The 18,316-nt window shown below is 49.5% G+C and overlaps 1 protein-coding gene across 1 annotated transcript in view; it reads right to left on the bottom strand.

Moving 5' to 3' along the window:
• Pygb (glycogen phosphorylase B) overlaps positions 1-18,316 on the bottom strand; it is a 46,797-nt gene that overhangs the window by 8,412 nt on the left and 20,069 nt on the right. The window contains exons 3-15 of the mRNA XM_031372202.1: positions 17,162-17,240; positions 14,540-14,643; positions 12,117-12,248; positions 10,170-10,281; positions 9,674-9,756; positions 8,596-8,739; positions 8,022-8,114; positions 6,748-6,894; positions 5,747-5,910; positions 4,608-4,722; positions 3,756-3,857; positions 2,809-2,956; positions 582-640 (exon numbers count right to left, since the gene is read on the bottom strand). Coding sequence (XP_031228062.1) covers positions 582-640; positions 2,809-2,956; positions 3,756-3,857; positions 4,608-4,722; positions 5,747-5,910; positions 6,748-6,894; positions 8,022-8,114; positions 8,596-8,739; positions 9,674-9,756; positions 10,170-10,281; positions 12,117-12,248; positions 14,540-14,643; positions 17,162-17,240 — 1,482 coding nt within the window. The remainder of the gene's footprint in view (positions 1-581; positions 641-2,808; positions 2,957-3,755; positions 3,858-4,607; positions 4,723-5,746; positions 5,911-6,747; positions 6,895-8,021; positions 8,115-8,595; positions 8,740-9,673; positions 9,757-10,169; positions 10,282-12,116; positions 12,249-14,539; positions 14,644-17,161; positions 17,241-18,316) is intronic.

Below are 18,316 nucleotides of genomic sequence, written 5' to 3'. Positions count from 1 at the left end.
CAAAACAAGGAGAGGCAAGCGGATGCTGAGCCTGACCCTCCAGGCCCTATCATCTGAAGAGAGGGTGGTCTTGCGGCCAATGGCAGCACCCGTGTCTGCCTCACTCCAGCCATGGAAGGCCAGGAACAGCAGGAATGCCATCTGTAGGCACGGGAGGCTGTCCCAGGGCAGTCTCCCAAAAATACCCTACACCCTAAAAGCTCATACCCTCTGACAAGACCCAGCCACCACTTGAGTACAAAGAAGTGGCAAGCAAGTCTGCCGCCCCTGGAATGTAGCACAGTGAAAAAAAGTCAACTCAAACCATGTTACACCTAGTGTGGTCTCATGTGTGGCAGACGAAACAGTCATAGCCTTGTCTCCATGTCTCCAGCCACAACTGTACTGTGAAATCCTGGAGGCAGAGAAAAGTGTGGCGGGGGTGGGGGACTGGGGGGTGTCCCAACCCAGCTGCTCAGGGCCAGGTGCTGCTGGTGTGTGTATACTGACACCTGATTTCTAAGCAGGCAGGCTGTCTACAGGACAGGAAAGCGGGTGCTTCCTAGGCCCAACACCAAGGAAGGAGGCGGAAGTTACCTCACCTTGCCCCCGATCATAACAGTCCTGGGGACAAAGGCCTTGGCTGGATCCTTCTTTATCCCTGGAAGGCAAACAGAAGAGGAATCCTTACCAGATGCTCCCTGCCCAGCTCCCCAGGGTGACCCAGTGTTAGGCACATTCATCAGGCTGTGTATTTTGGCCTAGGAGACACATAGCTGTGGCCATAATATGTCTGGAGGACCCTGTCACTCAGAAGAACGGGCCTCCCCTAGTTTTGCACTTGCACACTGGGCTGGTAGAGGAGGCTACCAAGACCACTGATGACGAATCAGGCAGTATCCTGAACTTGGGAAAAGCCACCCATATGATTACAAAAAAATGCCAACCCAGGAGCTGTTTGTCCGTGTTCATGAGGAGTCAAAGGCATGTATGTGACAAGCACTGTAACTCAAAACATGTTTCTTTTTTTGCTATTATCACCACCATCATTATTATTATTATCATCATTATTATTAGTGGTGTGTGTGTGTGTGTGTACAGGTGTGCAGGTGCCGCCATCCACATATGGAGGGTGGTCCTCTTCTTCAGCTAGGCATAGAATCAGGCTGTCAGGCTTCAGCAGAAATGCTTCCTTGCTGGGCCACCTTGCCAGTCCTTAAAAGACATTTTAGACACACCGTTTTGATGATACTTAGAAATGAGGAGAGACCTCAGGATTGTGGTGTGGCACCATCAGCCCTTGAAGGGTAAAAGTCTACCTGCCACCTGTGTCTGGCATGTGTGTGCTATCATTGGGAAATGCCCCGCAAAGGCCCCTGTGCTCAAGGCCTAGTTATCAGAATCCATGGCCATGAGGAAGTGTAGAACAGACCTCTTTTATCTATGTGTTCCCACTGTGAGATACTACATCACAACTGGGCCAAGTGACCAAGCCTTAGCTCTCCGAAACCACAGGCCCAGACAGCCTTTCCTCCTTAAGAGTTGATGCTCAAGTGTTCTGTCACTCCTCTGGGTGCTTCCCAGGATGCGAAGCTCCCACCTGACATTTTTCTGCAGAGATCTGGTCAGAAGACTGAGCCACAGTGGCCAGCTCATACCCATGCTTTTTACACATTTCAGTTAGGGGTGACATCTATAACAGTCATCCTCAGAGAGCAACTCAGGAGCCATTCAGCAGCCAGAGCTGCTGAAGATTGGAGTTACCTTCAGTTCTGTGGGAACATGGCTGTCTTTACTTCTACTTTCCACTTTTGGAAATCAGGCAGAGTAACAGGAAGAAAAGGGAACAGTAAAAAAAGAGACCAGGTGGGGTGGCCATACCTGTAGGCCAGTTAATTAAAAGGCTAAGGAAGGATTTTTTCCCTCTGTTTTTTTAAGCCCAGGAGTTCAGAACCAGCCTGGCACTGACATAGCAAGACTCTTTATCTTGGTAAAAAACAAAACAAAAACCAACCAAACAAATAAAACCAGCACAAATGACACCAAGCAAGCTGCGGTTAGCTCAGTAACTGCTATGAAGGACATCAGGTTGTGGAGGCCTCCATGGTCTCAGGAATCTAGCAGGCCCTGCTTAGGATGGGCAGCCCTCGGCAGACTACCCACAAGGCTAAGGAAATGTGGCTCGGACCTGGGAGATCTGAAAAACTGCCCTGGCAGATGAACCTTCTTCAGCATCCTCCCAGGCATCCAGCTCATCCTGAGCCCCAGGAAGAGTGTGGCTCGCAGGGTCAAGAACCACGACGCCACAAAGTATCGTCAAGAAAACCAGAGAGCAGGGCTGGGGAGAGAGCCCAGTGCATAAGAGTACTTGATACACGTACAGAAGACCTGGGCTTAGTTCCTAGCACCCACATGGAGGGTCTATAAATACAACCTTTCCAAAGAAGACGCAATCATTATAGCAATAAGCTTAAAACAAAACAAACAAACAAACAAAAACTAAAAAGAGCATAAGACCTTGTCTGGGAACTTGACAGAGCCCTGCCCTACGCTGAAGCCCAATACTGTTCTTGGCCTCTGCAAATAACCCAAAGGCCCCATGTTCTAGGGATTGTAGGTTCTCCAACACTAGGCTCCAATAATGAGAACTCAGAAACCCAGCTGTGGCTCAAAAGAACTTATCATATTACACACACACACACACACACACACACACACACACACACACACATCCATATATGTGAAAGGCAGGGGTTGAGGATTGAGTCCTGGGCCACCTGCAGCTCTTGAGGGAAAGCAGGTGTCGTGCAACGGGGCCCTGGAACTCACGGTTGTACAGGGTGATAATGTGTAGGCAGTTGAGCAGCTGTCGCTTGTACTCGTGGATCCTCTTCACGTGCACATCAAACATGGAAGCAGGGTTGATCTTCACCTTGTATTCCTTCTCCAGCTGGGCAGAGAACTTCAGCTTGTTTTCCTAAGAAATGGAATGTGGTGGCTATACCAAAACAGGAACCCTGCAAGCTCTCCCAGGCCCACCAGTGTTCCCACTTTCCACCTGACCCAAGATTCTTGTCTCTCCAGGATCAGCATGGACAACATTGGGGGCTTAGAGAGCAGCGCTAGGAATACAGATGGCATTGGGAGAAGAGTGGACAGTAGCGAAATGTGGATTACAATGAAAATGGGTGTTCTGGCCATTCAAATAAATGAAAAACTAGGGCCAAGTGCAGACTTGGAGTTAGCTATGCAGAGCAAGGGGAACGAAACCAAAGAGAGCTCCAAGTGTGACCTGCAGGCATAAAAGCAAGCAGGGTCAGTGGGAGCGAGGCAAGATGGGTCAGAAGTAGCTGGAGAGACTAAAGCAGAATGCCAGGCTTGGGGAACTCTGCACTGCCATGGGGATCCAAGACATGGCTTCCTGCTGACCCAAACTCTGAGGCCAGCATCGCTGCCACATGTCCCCATGGAGGGGCATTCCTAGGTTCTGTTGTATTGGAGATGCCAGTGACCTGGTCAGGGTCTAATAGAGGCCACAAAACCTCAACTCTCCCAGATGAAAAGAGAATGGCCCAGCCCCTCTAGAGGCTTCCCCACTGCTGACAGGGAGCAGAATGAGCCAGAGACTCATCTACTCACTTGTTATATGACCCCAAAGATAAATGGGTCCTTGTCTACAAAGCTGAGAGAGGTCCTGACCCCAGTCACCCAGGTGCCCACCCAGGACCCAGGTGCTAAGACCAAGGGAAAGCAGACTGCGGGCCACGGAAGCCTACCTGCTTGACCTTGGCTACATCTCTGATGAAGGCCTCATCATCAACCAATGACAGCAGCTTCTTTAGTTGGCTCAGGTCAGTCAGGAAACCTTCTCCGATTCTCTGGGTTAAGAGGATACATGTCTTCAGTTCACCATGCCTCAGCCATCTCAAAGCTTGTCCCTCTGTCTGTCACCCTTCACCCTACTTTTCTTGGGATCTTCCTGCCCTCCTGGGCCCTCTTACCCACTCCTCTCAGACCCACAGTCACATAGCCATTAGAACACAACAAACTCTTCCCATGAGATGCCTGGTGCTGTATAGACACTGCACTGGTTCCCAGATCCCTTGGGGCATGGGTCCTGCACCGGATCTGTCCCCAGAGAAGCTGATTCAGGCTTCCCTGGCTTTTCCTCCTCCCCAGTGAAGTTCCAGGTGGACTGCATTCCCCAGTCTCAGGCACTGAGCCTTTCAAGGGAGGCCTTAAGCATAGAGGCCAACCCTGCAACCCGGACTCCAGCACAGGGTCTGACACGAGAGCATGAGATTAGGGACCTGAGACGCTTGAGTTACACCCTCATCGAGTCCTCTCAAGCTGGTGGCTGTCACTCAGCTACACCCTAGGCCTTTCTGAAGCCCAGCCTAGCTTTCGAGCTGGCACCCAGGCCGGAGGTGGGCCATAATTGTATGCTGAGAGGTCTCTACTGCTCATGTTCCAGGGCCACTGCTGGACATGAAAGAACTATTGCCACTAGGTCAGTAGCCACTCAGAGAAAAGCTTGGTGAGCCTCCTGGGGTTTAATTGTACCCACGGCTTCTTTCCAGACTCTGGCCTGGTATCTCACAGACCACAAAGCAAGGCTGGGTACTCACCTCTACAATGATTTCTGCCAGCCCCGGGTTGCACAACAGTAGCCACCGTCGCGGCGTGATACCATTAGTCTTGTTCTGAAACTTCTCTGGCTCCAGCTCATAAAAGTCCTTAAAGCTATGGACACAGAAAGCGGGGACTTGTCACGAATGCTGTCTTAAGCCAGGCAATCCAGAAAGCATCATATCTTTCCTGAGAGGCCCTGGATCTCAGCTGCTTGATTTTCTGAAGCACGAACGCACGGACGAGCACTGAAAGCTGGAGGTGTGGCATAAAGGCAGAATGTGCCTGCCACGTGTGGCCGTGGGCCTGTATGACCATAGTGTTCTGTGTATGTTAGGACTTGACTGTTTCCAGATAGATCTAGATGGAACAGACAAGGTCATGAGTGGAGATGGAACAGGCTAGAGAGCTTACACCCTGGGGCTCACTTTCCACACCCATATTCTATGAAGACACCTGCCTCAGAAGTCTGGGGTGGAGAGGAATACGCAAGGTGCTGAGCCAAGCCCCAGAACACAGGAGGGCTTGCACACTGAAGAATGTGGCTAAGGAATTCTCACCCAGGGTGCTGCTTTGACTGCAATGTGGTGGGTACTCAGCACTCCAGTGAAAGAATGGGAGGGAGAGCCAGGTGGTGGCGCACACCTTTAATCCTAGCATTCAGGAGGCAGAGGCAGGTGCATCTCTGAGTTTAAGCCAGCCTGGGAAACCGTCTCATAAAAAAGGAAAAAAAAAAGAACAAGAGAAAGAAATTCTTTAATGGTTTCATACTCCTCACTGCAGAGTCCAGAAGGACATTCAGCCCATGTGGGGCATCCACAGTACCCAACCTGCAGCAACCTTAACTTGACACTTGACCAAAAAGGCAGGCGCACAAGAGGAGTGACTCTGGCAGCCAAGAGAGATATCTCTCCAATGTCACCCATCAAGCCATCGAGTTGCCTGTGAACATACTGGTATGTGATATGGTGGGGGCTTTGGGCACCTTCATCATGCTCACAAGTGACTTAGTGGTGGTACAGGGGCTATATGCCAAGCCTTGGTTATGGTATGTGTGGTGGACAAATCAGAGTTAGGCCGGGAACCACAGAGGAACCCCCACCCCCACCCCAAACTTAGTGCCGAGTCCCCCACTCACACAGACTGCTTCACGATCTCGGAGTGAATCCTTGCCACCCCGTTCACAGCGTGGGACCCAATCACACACAGGTGTGCCATGTTGATTCTCTTGCAGTCCCCTTCCTCAATCACTGACATCCTCCTCAAGCGGTCCACATCCCCAGGAAACAGGGCAGCCACGTGCTGAAGCCAAGAACACAGGGCTCAACATCCCACTGCAACTGAGGCCTGGGGACAGCCCCCCATGCCTACAGGAGGGTCCACCGCTGCCAAGCTGTGACAATGGCCCTGAACACCAGTGCCCCTGACACCAGCCCACTCAGCCCAATGCCTTCACCCAAACCCTAGCTCAGACATATCCATGGGGGCCCTGAATCAAATATTTCACCCATATAAGGTCCTGGGACCTATGGGACTGTTCTGTGTGAAAAAAGTCAGGACACCAGTGGAGTAATGGAGTGCCATCGGTTTATGAGGAGAGAGCTAGGCCACGAATGACCTCTGTTTACCTGAGCAGCATGAAGCTATACTGTCATTGGGGGGTAGGGGGTGGGGGAGGAACAGCTTTTCTTTCCCCTAAAAGGTTGAAAAAGTCACAAAAAGGCTGGGGTATGGCTCAGTGAGAGAATGAAGATAGGGCAAACTCAATGACCTGGATTTATCCCCAATACTACACACGTGCAAAGGATTGGCAATTACCCGAACCAGAGCTTTCTCTGATCGTGTGCCACCATCCTCTCTGTGGGATAAAAGAGGACAGGTCCTGTTTCTGAGATGCCTGGAGCTGTCAGGACACCTCCAGGAAAGATACTCAGATTCACAGCTTGCTCAGATTGGACCTTTTAAAAAAGATCTGCATGCCTGCTTCCCATGCACAGAGCCGGGGTCTCACGGGGCAACTGGGAGCTCTGCCAGGTGACAGTCTTCAGCCCTCACAGCTCTTCTGCCAGGCAGGATGAGGCCAGTGAGGTGGAGCTATCATGTATTACTGCCCAATCCCTACCCACAGCCCATGCTCACATCCAAGTGCCTCTGGTTGATAGCATAGATTATTTCCAGGTGCCGAGGCAGCAGCTTCTCAAACATAGACACTGGCCAGCGCTCCAGGGCCTCAGGAAGCACAGTGTGGTTGGTGTAGGCACAGGTCTTCTTAGTGATCTCCCAGGCCTACACATTGAGAACAGCAGATGTCACACAGACACACCGGAGCCATGGGGGAAGGTCCTCACCCATCCCTGGTCGCCCCTCCCTAGTCTGTGTCTGTCTGTCTCTGTGTGTCTCTGTGTCTGTCTCTGTCTGTCTCCCCCCCACCCCCCCTCTCTCTTGGCATGTGATCAGCTCAGGCTAGTCACCACGCTGTAAATATACACAAATGACCCTATTCCCTGGCCCTACAATGACCTTTTAATTTCTCCTTTGTAATCGCTCTGCAGTTGGTGAGCTATCAGACAATGCGGCAGTTTTCCGCTAGTTTCCATTAAACTACCAGACACCCATAGTGCAGAGGACACTGGTTACCATGTGGCTTGCCAACCCAGGGCATAGCCTTAAGGGGAGCCCCTCTCTGGTGTAGGCCAGAGAGGGGCTGTGGTTTCTGAAAAAAGAACAAGAAAACTGGCTCATGGGTTTCTGGTGATCTAGTTAAAGCCAACCAAGAAGATGATGCTGTACCAAAGAGGAGGACCAAAGAAAATGGAGCCTCCATTTTCTACAAACACTGTAGACTTCCAGATTTTCTTCATCACTGTGTAGTTCTGGCTGGGTTTGAACTTGTTATTTTCCTGCTTCAACCTCCTGAGTGCTTCAGCACCACCATGGGCAACTAAGAGGATTCTGAAAGCTTAATACTTTCAGGTTGTTTTGTTTTGTTGATGTTTTGAAACAGAGTATCACTATATAGCCCTGGTTGGCACTCACTATTAGATGAGGCTAGCCTCAAATTCATAGATATCCACCTGCCTCTGCCTCCCAAGTGCTGGGAGTAAAGGCATGTGCCACCATGCCTAGGCAAACTTTGAGGGAGAAAACATGTACAATATCCCTAGAGTCTTTATCCTTGTCTCTTCTGTCTGGTCACTCTTGCCCTCACTGTGCCTCTATCCCATAGAGCATCCATCTCTGAGAGCCAGACACTCTCAAAGTCAATTTCCCAGATGTCCTGAGAAAGGCCCTTCTTCCTGGTTCTAGCTCAGCCCACCATCACCATCACCATGTGTGGCACAGCTTGAGGTCTAACAAGGATTTCATCACCCAACCGTGGTCCAAGGAGGACAGTCTTCCATTTCCACACTCACCTTATCCCAGTCTACCTTCTCCACATCCACCAGGATCCGCATGAGCTCAGGAATGGAGAGCGCGGGATGGGTGTCGTTCAGCTGGATGGCTACCTAGAGTTCACAAGGGGTGCTGTTTACTCCTCTCACTCCTGATACCTGAAGTGGTGACCCAGCCTAGCGGTGCCCTCTGGAGGAGCCCAGGAGCCTGAGGGGTCAGGAGGATGCTGCTGGCTCTGCAGGCAGTTATGACCTGCAGCCAGCTGTCCCCTCCAATAGCTGCAACCCGTGGGCAGGTGTGTCCCAAGAGGAGCTATGCTCTGAGAAGGTGTAGAAGGGGCTTCAGGATGCAGTACCCTCACAGGCAACTTTTCCCCTCAGCTCAGAGGAGATAGCTTTGTTTAGAATTGCCGCCATGAGCCTGCCACATGCATCAGGAGCCTTTCAGTGACCTCCCTGCCTCCACTTTTGACACACAAGCACTGCATTGGATTTAGAAGTGATCCTGAGACACAATGCCAACTTTCTCCTACCCCTCCCAAACACAAGGAAGAAACCCCATCCCCATGACAATGAGCTTACTCCCTTCACAGACCTTATCTGGGAACGTCTCAAAACAGGTTCTCACTGGGTCCCGGCAGCCAAACCTGGAAGACTTGAACCTTCGAATGATGTCTTGGAGGGTGGCAGCCACCACAAAGTACTCCTGCTTCAGCCGCAGCTCCTTCCCCTCGAAGAACTGCAAGGCATCACTGTTGTAGCACCCACCATCAACACAAGACTCCAAGACTCTGCTGGGTGGGAGGGGCCCTATGTTTGCTTGCCCCTACCTCCCTAGGGTCATTCTTTTTTATTTTTTTAAAGATTTATAGTACATTGTAGCTGTCTTTAGACACATAGGATTCCATTACAGATGGTTGTGAGCCACCATGTGGTTGCTGGGAATTGAACTCAGGACCTCTGGAAGGGCAGTCAGTGCTCTTAACCGCTGAGCCATCTCCAACCTCCTGGGGTCATTCTTAACCTTCCAGAGGGCCAGTTCAGGTGATAGGCTGGAGGCCTGCATGGTCAAAACAAGTCTGCCTGACAGCATGGTGTGCGTGTACACCTTCAGCACAGGGTCACCTAGTTACACGGTGCCTGGTCTATCAATGAGAGTGACAAGTCCAGGGATGAGGAGCAGCACAGTCACTCAGAACCAGTTCTCCAGACAGACACCAGCAGACACCTCACACTTTAAGTTCTGGAGTATATCTAGTCTCATGGGGTAGGAACATTTGGTTTGGGCCTCCAATACTAATCCCTCTCTACTATATGCACATAGAACTTTGAGGAAAGAAAATTTTCACTTTAAAGAGTGCACAACCAATCAAGATAGGGAAATTCTGATTTTTTTTTTTTTTTGCTTGTTTATTTTTGTTTTTTTTGGTGTTGGGGCCTGAGCTCAGGGCTTTGGACATGCTAAACTCCTCTGACAGTAACCAGCCAACAGACACTGGACCCAGGTAGGTGCAGAGGATTCACCTGTCACCACCCGGCACGTGACGGGCCTTGGGTAACAGTTTTCTAAACATATCCAGGCACTGCAGCCAGACGGGCACTACCACCCCATGTATATGCAGGCCTCCAGCTTACATGTCTACCCTTTAGAGACAGTCACGAGAGCCACTCACATTGTCATTGGGATACAGGACCCTGGAGATGTTCTCAGCCAAGTTCCTGTCCAGGACAGCTTCGATGTAGTCCCCAACGTTGACTAAGGAGAGACAGAGCCCCATCAGTGCAGCCTCCTCCGGGCCCAGTGGTCTTGTGGCGTGAGGCTACTACAGCTGCTCAACAGCTTCCTGGAGGAACCTAAGGTACCCTTGGGCCCCTATCATCCTCATCTTCAGCAGAGGATCCACCTCCCCCCTCACAGTACCTCACTTCCACTGCAACCCCAGCTCTTTTCTTGGGGACATGTGGTCTAAATGACTATGACCCTCGACAGCTGGAGCCTGGCATCCTGTCCAGTCTTGTTTGCATAGGAGCTATGAGGGCCACACACTCTGAGACACAACTCCCTCCCTCCCAGCAGAGAGTATAAACATAGGGGCAGGAGTGTTGAGGGCCCAGCATTTGGATAAAACATCTAAACAGACAAGCACGGGAGCCGTGGTGGGAACTTACAGTCCTTCAGCTTGAAGTCGTTGGGTGCCTTGGCAGACCAGAGCCTCATGGTGTTGACGGTGTTGTTCCTATACCCAGGCACTGGGGTGTCATAGGGCATGGCGAGTACCACCTGGGCATAAGTAAGAAAGCACACTTAGGACTGAGTCAGCAAGGACCCCTTAGTACCCACAGTCCAAGCTCTCTGTTTCCACGTTCCCACCTTCCCCCTTAACCTGCCACCACTTCACTCTCAGGGTGCTGTGCAAGGCCATCTGAGAGTGAGGACAGCCACACTCTGACATCTTGCCCAACCACACGCATGTCTCCCAGATTCCTGTGCCTGAGTGCTGGCATCAGCTGAACAATCTTCCCACACTGGCTTCTCAAGGTGCCACAGCACGAGGACCTCACCTCTCCCCCCATATACCAATGTTCTCGCCTCACTCTGCTTGGGCAAGCCCAGGCTCTGACTCACTCCTCTTGACACCCACTTTCACTTCCCAGCATATCTGGCAATGCTCCTCTTGTTGGTTGCCTTGACTGTACCTGACTGTGCCCTCCAGGTACCTGAATCAGCCCAGACAGAAACACAGCCACTCTGCCACGTCCCCCTTCCTTGCTAAGCCAGCGAAGCAGGTTTGTAAGTCAGTTAGCTCTAACAAGCTGAAAAGGACAGTGTGTCTGCCTCCCCAGAATAAACACCAGTATCACCTTCATCTTCCTATTTGCTGCCAAGGCTCCCTCCCGTCCTATACACGCTCACCTTATGGAGGACGGGTCCAACCACCCAACTTCCCTGTCCACGAACTTCAGAGCTAAGGTTCTTACTATGTACACTAACACAATTATCATCATAAGCACATTCAGAACATAGGATCGCTTCTCTGCTTTTTTAAGTTAAAAACCACTTTTTAAAAAAATGTGTGTGGCCTGCACAGTATGGCTCTAGACTTGCTCTAGCTCCAGGTGTGCTATTTAAAACTATATTTTAAAATATCAAACAATTTCCTCAGCCCCCAGGCCCTTCTCCATCACAGATAACTAAGGCTCACTATTCTTACCTTGTTCCCTGCCCTCCTCTTCTCCAGGGATCAAGGTGTGTGATTCCAGCCCTGGACTGATTTGTCCTCTTGTGCTACATCTTCCCAGACCAGCACCACAAAAGGGGCCAGCTGGGAGGGAGGGACACTAGCCAAAGCCACTGGCATACCCACCTGGAGCTGGACTAGCTCAGACACCACAGAGCCATGGTCACAAGTGGTACCAGGGGATGGCACTGTCAGTACTGCATAACTAACCTGGGAGCTGTTTTCATCTTCCTGAGGCCTACCTCCCAGTCAGGACCTGACTCACTAGCACTGTCATCTGGCTCTGAGCATCAACCCCAACACGCAGCACTGGTTAAACTGTAAGACTGCTGTGTGAGGTGCATATATTCCATCCCAAGGAGCACTCACAAAAGTGTTAAGTGCTGACATACACAGAAGGTAAGCCCTTCCTTGGGTTTTACCTTAAGTCCCCCAAGCAAACAGTATGTATGCCACATGCCCAAGATGAAGTCAAGGTGACAACGAGGCCCCTAGGGCAGCTGGGACGGTTTGCATATGCTTGGCCCAGAGAGTGGCAGTATCTGGAGGTATGGCCTTGTTGGATTAGGTGTGTCACTGTGGGCCTGGGCTTTAAGACCCTACTCCTAGCTGCCTAGAAGTCAGTCTTCCACTAGCAGCCTTCAGATGAAGATGTAGAACTCTCAGCTCCCCCTGTACCATGCCTGCCTGGATTCTGCCATGCTCCCGCCTTGATGACACTAGACTGAACCTCTGAACCTGTAAGCTAGCTCCAGTGAAATGTTGTCCTTTATAACAGTTGCCTCAGTCATGGTGTTTGTGCACAGCAGTCAAACCCTAACTAAGACAGCAGCTCTCTTGCTCAACAGCAGTGTGCCCCTGGACCAGAGCTCCACACCTGTGTGTCTAGCCAGAGGACACCATCAGGTGTGTGCTCCACTCTCCCGTAGAAGTGCACAGGCAGCATGTACTCCGGCCGAGCTTTCTCCCATGGGTTTCCATAGCGTAGCCAGTCATCAGCTTCTTCAACCTGGAGGGACAGTCAGGAAGGAAATCCTCAGTGTGGAAGAGACAATTCCAACAAGATAACTTGGCCCTTGACCCGGGTATGCCAAGTGCAGAGATTATACAGTGCCTGGCTCCAAAAACCCAGCCAGGCCACATGCACTACTAAAGTCACAAAGTCCTACATAATTCAGAAAAAGACACCTAAATAAAAGGGCACTAAAAATCACCCAAAGGAAAGGCTGATAGCCTTGCACTATGGGTAAATCTTAAAGGAGACACACACACACACAACACACACACACACACACACACACACACACACACACACACACTCTGAATGACTACATGATAGGAAATGTCCAGAACAAGCAGACTCACAGGACAGAAGACAGCAGAGTTAACAACTGTTGAACACTAATCATGATGAAAAATGGATAGTGCTCTGGAGACGTTGATGTTCAGTTAAGGCTGTTTCCCAACTGTGAACCCACCGAGAATGCCGTTCCATCTCCACAGAGCTGCTAGTAAGACGGAAGGCAGCTCAGCAGTTAAATACCTGGTGAGCAAGCATGGGGACTAGAGTTCAGATCCCCAGAATCCACAAAAAGTATGGATGGCCAGGATAGATTACTTGTATGCACATACACATGGATTTGTACCTACACAATGCCAAAAAAACATAAATACGCATATGTACAACACACACACACACACACACACAGTGGAAAATGGGAAAAATGGAGTCCACAGACCCATGGTGCAGAGTTAGGCATGGTGGAAGATTCCTATAATTATTGCACTTGGAGGTTAGAGACAGGAAAATGAGAAATCCAAAGTGAGCCTCAGGTTCTAGCGAGCTAGAGGCCAGCTTGAGCTATATGAGGCCTTGTCTTAAAACAAAAACAAAAAAAAAAAAAACAATCCCTAAAGTCCCAGGGGACTGAGCTACGTCCTGGGAGGCATCCCATGAGAAGGCCCAGAACACATCTCTCTACAGGATGCTGCTGTGTAGACAAGCCATACTCAAATCAGCCATTTCCCCGACCTACATCAGTGAATATGCAAAACGCACTCCCATTAGGAACTAAAAGTTTGAGTGAGACAGGTGGGTTTTCCTCCGAATTAAACAAACAGTCCCAACATGTTACTCTGAAGGGTTTGTTTTACTTTATTTTGTTTTGAGACAGTCTCATACAGCTCAGGCTGACCTTGAACTCCTGATCTTTCTGTCTCCTCCTCTCAAGCTTTGGGATTACAAGAGCAGGTCACCATGCCCACCTCATAAAGTGCTAGGAACTGAGCCTTGTGCATGGTAGCCAAATACTTCACCAGTGAGCTACATCCTCCCTGATGGGATTTTTTTTTTTTAAATGGTCCTTGCACAGAAGGAAGTGTATCTAGGGTGTTCAGGAAAGTGACACACATCCAGTCGCTAACCATCTATCTCTTTATTCCCAACAGGACTTTTCTGTACACGATGATCAATCCTGCCTTTTGGCACTATGGTAGCAGTCTTTGGTCTATCACTGAAAATTTTCAGTACCGCGGCCGCTGTGTCCTATGGAGTAATCCCAAAGTCAGCTACAGAAGCAGCACCTTCCCAACCGCGGGCAGCAGTAGGCACACCCTCAGACCACCGGAGAGCTCCGCAGGCCATAGCCCCACACAGGCCCTGCCTGCCTGCCACTTGTTGCTATCCAATCGCTGCCTCAGCAGTGCTGAAGGCAGAGGGTGGGACCAATGGTATAACAATCGCTTTTGTTCTAGTCTAGTCAAGGCTACTGGTCTGGAGCAGGGTCTCCCTATGTAGGTCTAGCTGGCTTAGAACTCAAAAAGAAAACCAGACTATCCTCAAAACCTGCGGGAATCCTCCTGCCTCTGGACTCCTGGAGGACCAGAATTACAGGCCTGAGTCACTATACTCACCTTTGCTCTTTTCTAGTTATCCAAGTGTCCCAGAGGATGAAGCCCAACAGCAATACCCTTACCCCATGTACAATCCGTCCCTGGACCAGCGCTCGGTTTGTGGTGTCCTCCCCACCACTGTTGGTGGCCCTCTCTGGGGTCTTCTGAAGCTCAAATGAACCTGTGTGTCTTCCCACATGATTTCCCTGTCACCACATAGCTGTTTGCCAAGGACTCACACAGGACCAGCCTCGCCAGAGCAGACTGCTTCCTGCTGTCCTATGTTGAGAACTAGCCAGCTCTCTCCATGGAGTGCAGTGCACACTTAGATGAACTCCAAGAGTGCACACTCACTTCCATGTATGAATGAGGACTGGAAAATGATGGGACACACTTAAAGTCACCCACCTGCCAGCCGTTGACAATCTTTTGGTTGAAAATCCCAAATTCATAGCGGATTCCATAGCCGTATGCAGCTAGACCCAGGGTGGCCATCGAATCAAGGAAGCAGGCTGAAAAGTCCAATGAAAAATCACAACCCGTTAATAGAACTCAGACTGCTGAACACCAAGGTTCCACTGGGATTTGGCCAGGGAGTTGACAGGGAGCCAGAGATAACCATAGCAACCTCGGGTTTCACTAAAGGACCCACTGGAGTCCCCTTCCCCAAGGGTAGGGTAAAAGTGAGGACTCCCAGAGATCATGGTCAAGTCCTCTCTCTGCCACCTTGCTCTGAAATGTGCAGACTTAATCTCTGTGTACTCTGCATCTACAGCTCTGACAGCAGGGACTCATCTGAGCCTCTATCCATGGGAATGAGCCAGATCAACCAGGCCACTGCTGTGCACTTCATGGCTCAGAATACTCAACACCCACACTCCACAGCCCCACCAGAGTCTGCAACATTAGCTGGAGCAGCATGTCAGCAAATGGAGCTCTTGTTTTATTCCAATCAAAACCTCTTGAGAAAGATGGGAGGGGTGGTTCGGCGGTTCAATGGTTGAGAACATTGGCTGTTGTTGCAGAGAATCCAGGTTGACTTCCCATCACCCAAAGATGGCTTACAACTGTTCTTAATTCCACTTCCAGGGAATCAGGTACCCTCCCTCTTCTGACCTCTGCAGTCACCAGACATGTATGCAGTACACATATATACACACCATGTCAATAGAACACTCATATATACAAAATTCGTTTTCTTGAAAAATCAGTTTATAGAAAAAAAAACTTCCTGAAAAAGAAATAAAATCACAAGTGTTTTGAATAAAAGTGCAGAAGGAAGCTGTGTTAAATGTCTGACTTGGGCCAGGAATGGAGCATAGAAAGGTGGATCTTGGTGGATGTGAGGCCAGCCTAGTCTACATAGTGAGTTCCAGGCCAGCCAGCGCTGTACAGTGACATCTTTTTTCAAAGCAGGCAACTGGCAAAAAGGAATGCAAAGGCAGCAGAGGGTGCCACGGGGAACACCAGAAGGGAGAATACATGTCTGATCCAACAAATGCGGACATCAGCAAGGGAGAGGAATGAGGAAGGCTGGACGCCTGGGCTGGACTCGTTCTTCTGGGAACAATACAGACCAATCAAGCCATCCTGGACTCACACCAGGCCAGAGAAGAGGCCGGCAGGGAGGAGGAGGCATCCGGATTCAGGCCACACAGGGCAGGGGACAAGGAAAGGTGCCTGGCAACAAGGAACATGAAAACACTGCAGCAGGCACCAAGGCGGAGGTGGGCCACCCTGAGATCAGAGGTGGATTCACCAGGCTCTTGCAAAGCTTATTAAAAAACATGGGGGCTTCCGTTCAGGAAGAACATAGGGTCTGAGTCAACAGAGTAAGCACAAGGCAAGATAGTGACAGCCATGTGTCATGGAGGGTTGGGCAAAGAATAGCTGAAGCGTGGAGTCCGAGACACCATGCCTGGCCAGACTGGAAGAGGGATGGGGTGGGCAGGACAGGTCATTTCTTTTTTTCTTTGATTTTTTTCAAGACAGGGTTTCTCAGTGTAACTAGTCCTGGCTGTCCTGGACTCACTTTTTAGACCAGCCTGGCCTCGAACTCAGAGATCCACCTACATCTACCTCCCCAGTGCTAAGAGTTACTCCACTAGGCCTGGCTGACAAGTCATTAATGTAGATTCAAGTAAAGTTTTGTTTTGTTTCTTTCTTTTTTTTTTTTTTTAAATAAAAAGGATGCCTTAGAAATCTCAAAGAATTTAGTTAACGATTGAAAATGTACATTTTAGGGCTGGAGAGATGGCTCAGCGGGTAAGAGCACCAACTGCTCTTCAGAAGGTCCTGAGTTCAAATCCCAGCAACCACATGGTGGCTCCCAACCACCCGTAATGAGATCTGACGCCCTCTTCTGGCATGTCCAGAGTCAGCTACAGTGTACTTACATATAATAATAAATAAATCTTAAAAAAGAAAAAGAAAAGAAAAAAAAAGAAAATGTACATTTTAAAGCATATCTCAATTTATAAAATATCAACTTCCAAAAAGGCTGGGCCTGGATACTCCTCCTGCCCCCCCATCCCACCACAAAGCCAGACTGCTATTTTAGCTTCTATGTTTTTTACCTAGCTTGTACTGCCCTCACAAGTCTGTAAAATACTCAAAGAAGTAAATGACATTTGGGAATGTTCTCAAATGTGGTAGCCATACAAAGCAGCAAGGCTCAAAGCTTGGCCCTATTCTAACAAAAGCCATCAGCTCACCAGCTTGGAGCCACAGCCTCACTAGGCCTGGGCAATACTTGCAAAGCATTGGCTTTTGAATCTTAAAAGCGTTGGGGGAAAGGAGCTATGAGAACCTTCCTAGCACCACCGACCCGATGCTGACAAACACGGCTGGAAGAGAATGTACATTTCCCATTTCTTTTTTCTAATGATGGCAAAGATTTTGACACATACACGTTGGCCCATACCTCTGAGAGAGGCCAGTTTATGGTGATCGATGGGTGTCAGAAGCACATTTGACACTGGCCTTTTCCTATGATCTCCCACCAAGCCAATGGGATGCAGGACAGCTTACCTGCCAGCCGCCCCAGGCCACCATTCCCAAGGCCAGCATCCTCCTCTATTTCCTCTAGCTCTTCCAAGTCCAATCCCAACTGCAAACAAAAGCAGAGGTGACATTTCAGTACTATTTCCTACTGCCCCTCCAACAAGCTGAAAGCATTTAAATCTTGAATTTGATTTCTTTCAGACTGAAAAATTCAATGATACAACTTAATATTAATCAATGCACAGAAATGAAAGTTTTCAGGTATTTCAAAACCTACTAATGGTAACCATTCAAAATTAGATTTATCTAGTGTGGTGTGGTGACCCTTTCTGTAATCCCAGCACTCAGGAGGCTAAAGCAGGAGGATTCCCAGCTGGGAAAATACAAAGCCAGCTGGGGCTACGTATGTAGTAAGATCCTTAAAGAAAAAGGAAGAGCTTAAAGGTTATAAATACCCATAATGCCAGGCTAATGACCAACTCACAGCGAGCAGATTTGACAAGCTGCTTAATTATGGTTTTGATGAAGTCCAATGTACCTATTTTTTTCTTTGGTTGATTATGCTTTTTTGACGTCAAAAATACTATTGCCCCATACAAGGGGTGGTGGTTTGAATAGGAATGGCCCCCAAGGACTCATCACGTGTTTGAACACTTGGCCCATAGGGAGTGGAGGGAGTAGCAACATCAAGAGCCTTTTCGAGTAGGTGTGGCCTTGTTGAAGGAAGTACATCACTTTGGGGGCGGGGTTTGAGGCTTCATAAGAACAGGCCAGTTCACTTCCTGCTGCCTGCTGATCTGGATGCAGGAACCTCAGCTCCTTCTCCAGCTCCATGTGTGCTTGCATGCTGCCATGTTCCCCGCCATAACCGTAAGAGACTAAACCTCGGAGACTGTAAGTCCCGACTAAATGTTTCCCTTTCTAAGAGTTGCTGTAGTCCTGGTGTCTCTTCAAAGCAATAGAAACCCTAACTAAGACACAAAGTCATGAAGATTTACCACTGTATATTCCTCTGAAACACTGACAGCTTTCACTCTCACAGCTAGATCTGCCATCCATTTTGATTATCTGTCTACTCAGTGTGTGCATGGGGGGGACTTCACTTCTTTGCTATGTTATCCAAGTGTCCCAGCAGCACTTTTTAAAAATACCATTCTTTCCCCCATCACATTATTTTGGCGT

Source organism: Mastomys coucha, unplaced genomic scaffold (genome assembly GCF_008632895.1).
Source record: "Mastomys coucha isolate ucsf_1 unplaced genomic scaffold, UCSF_Mcou_1 pScaffold15, whole genome shotgun sequence".
NCBI lineage: Eukaryota > Metazoa > Chordata > Mammalia > Rodentia > Muridae > Mastomys > Mastomys coucha.
This window is presented reverse-complemented; position numbering and strand designations above follow the sequence as displayed.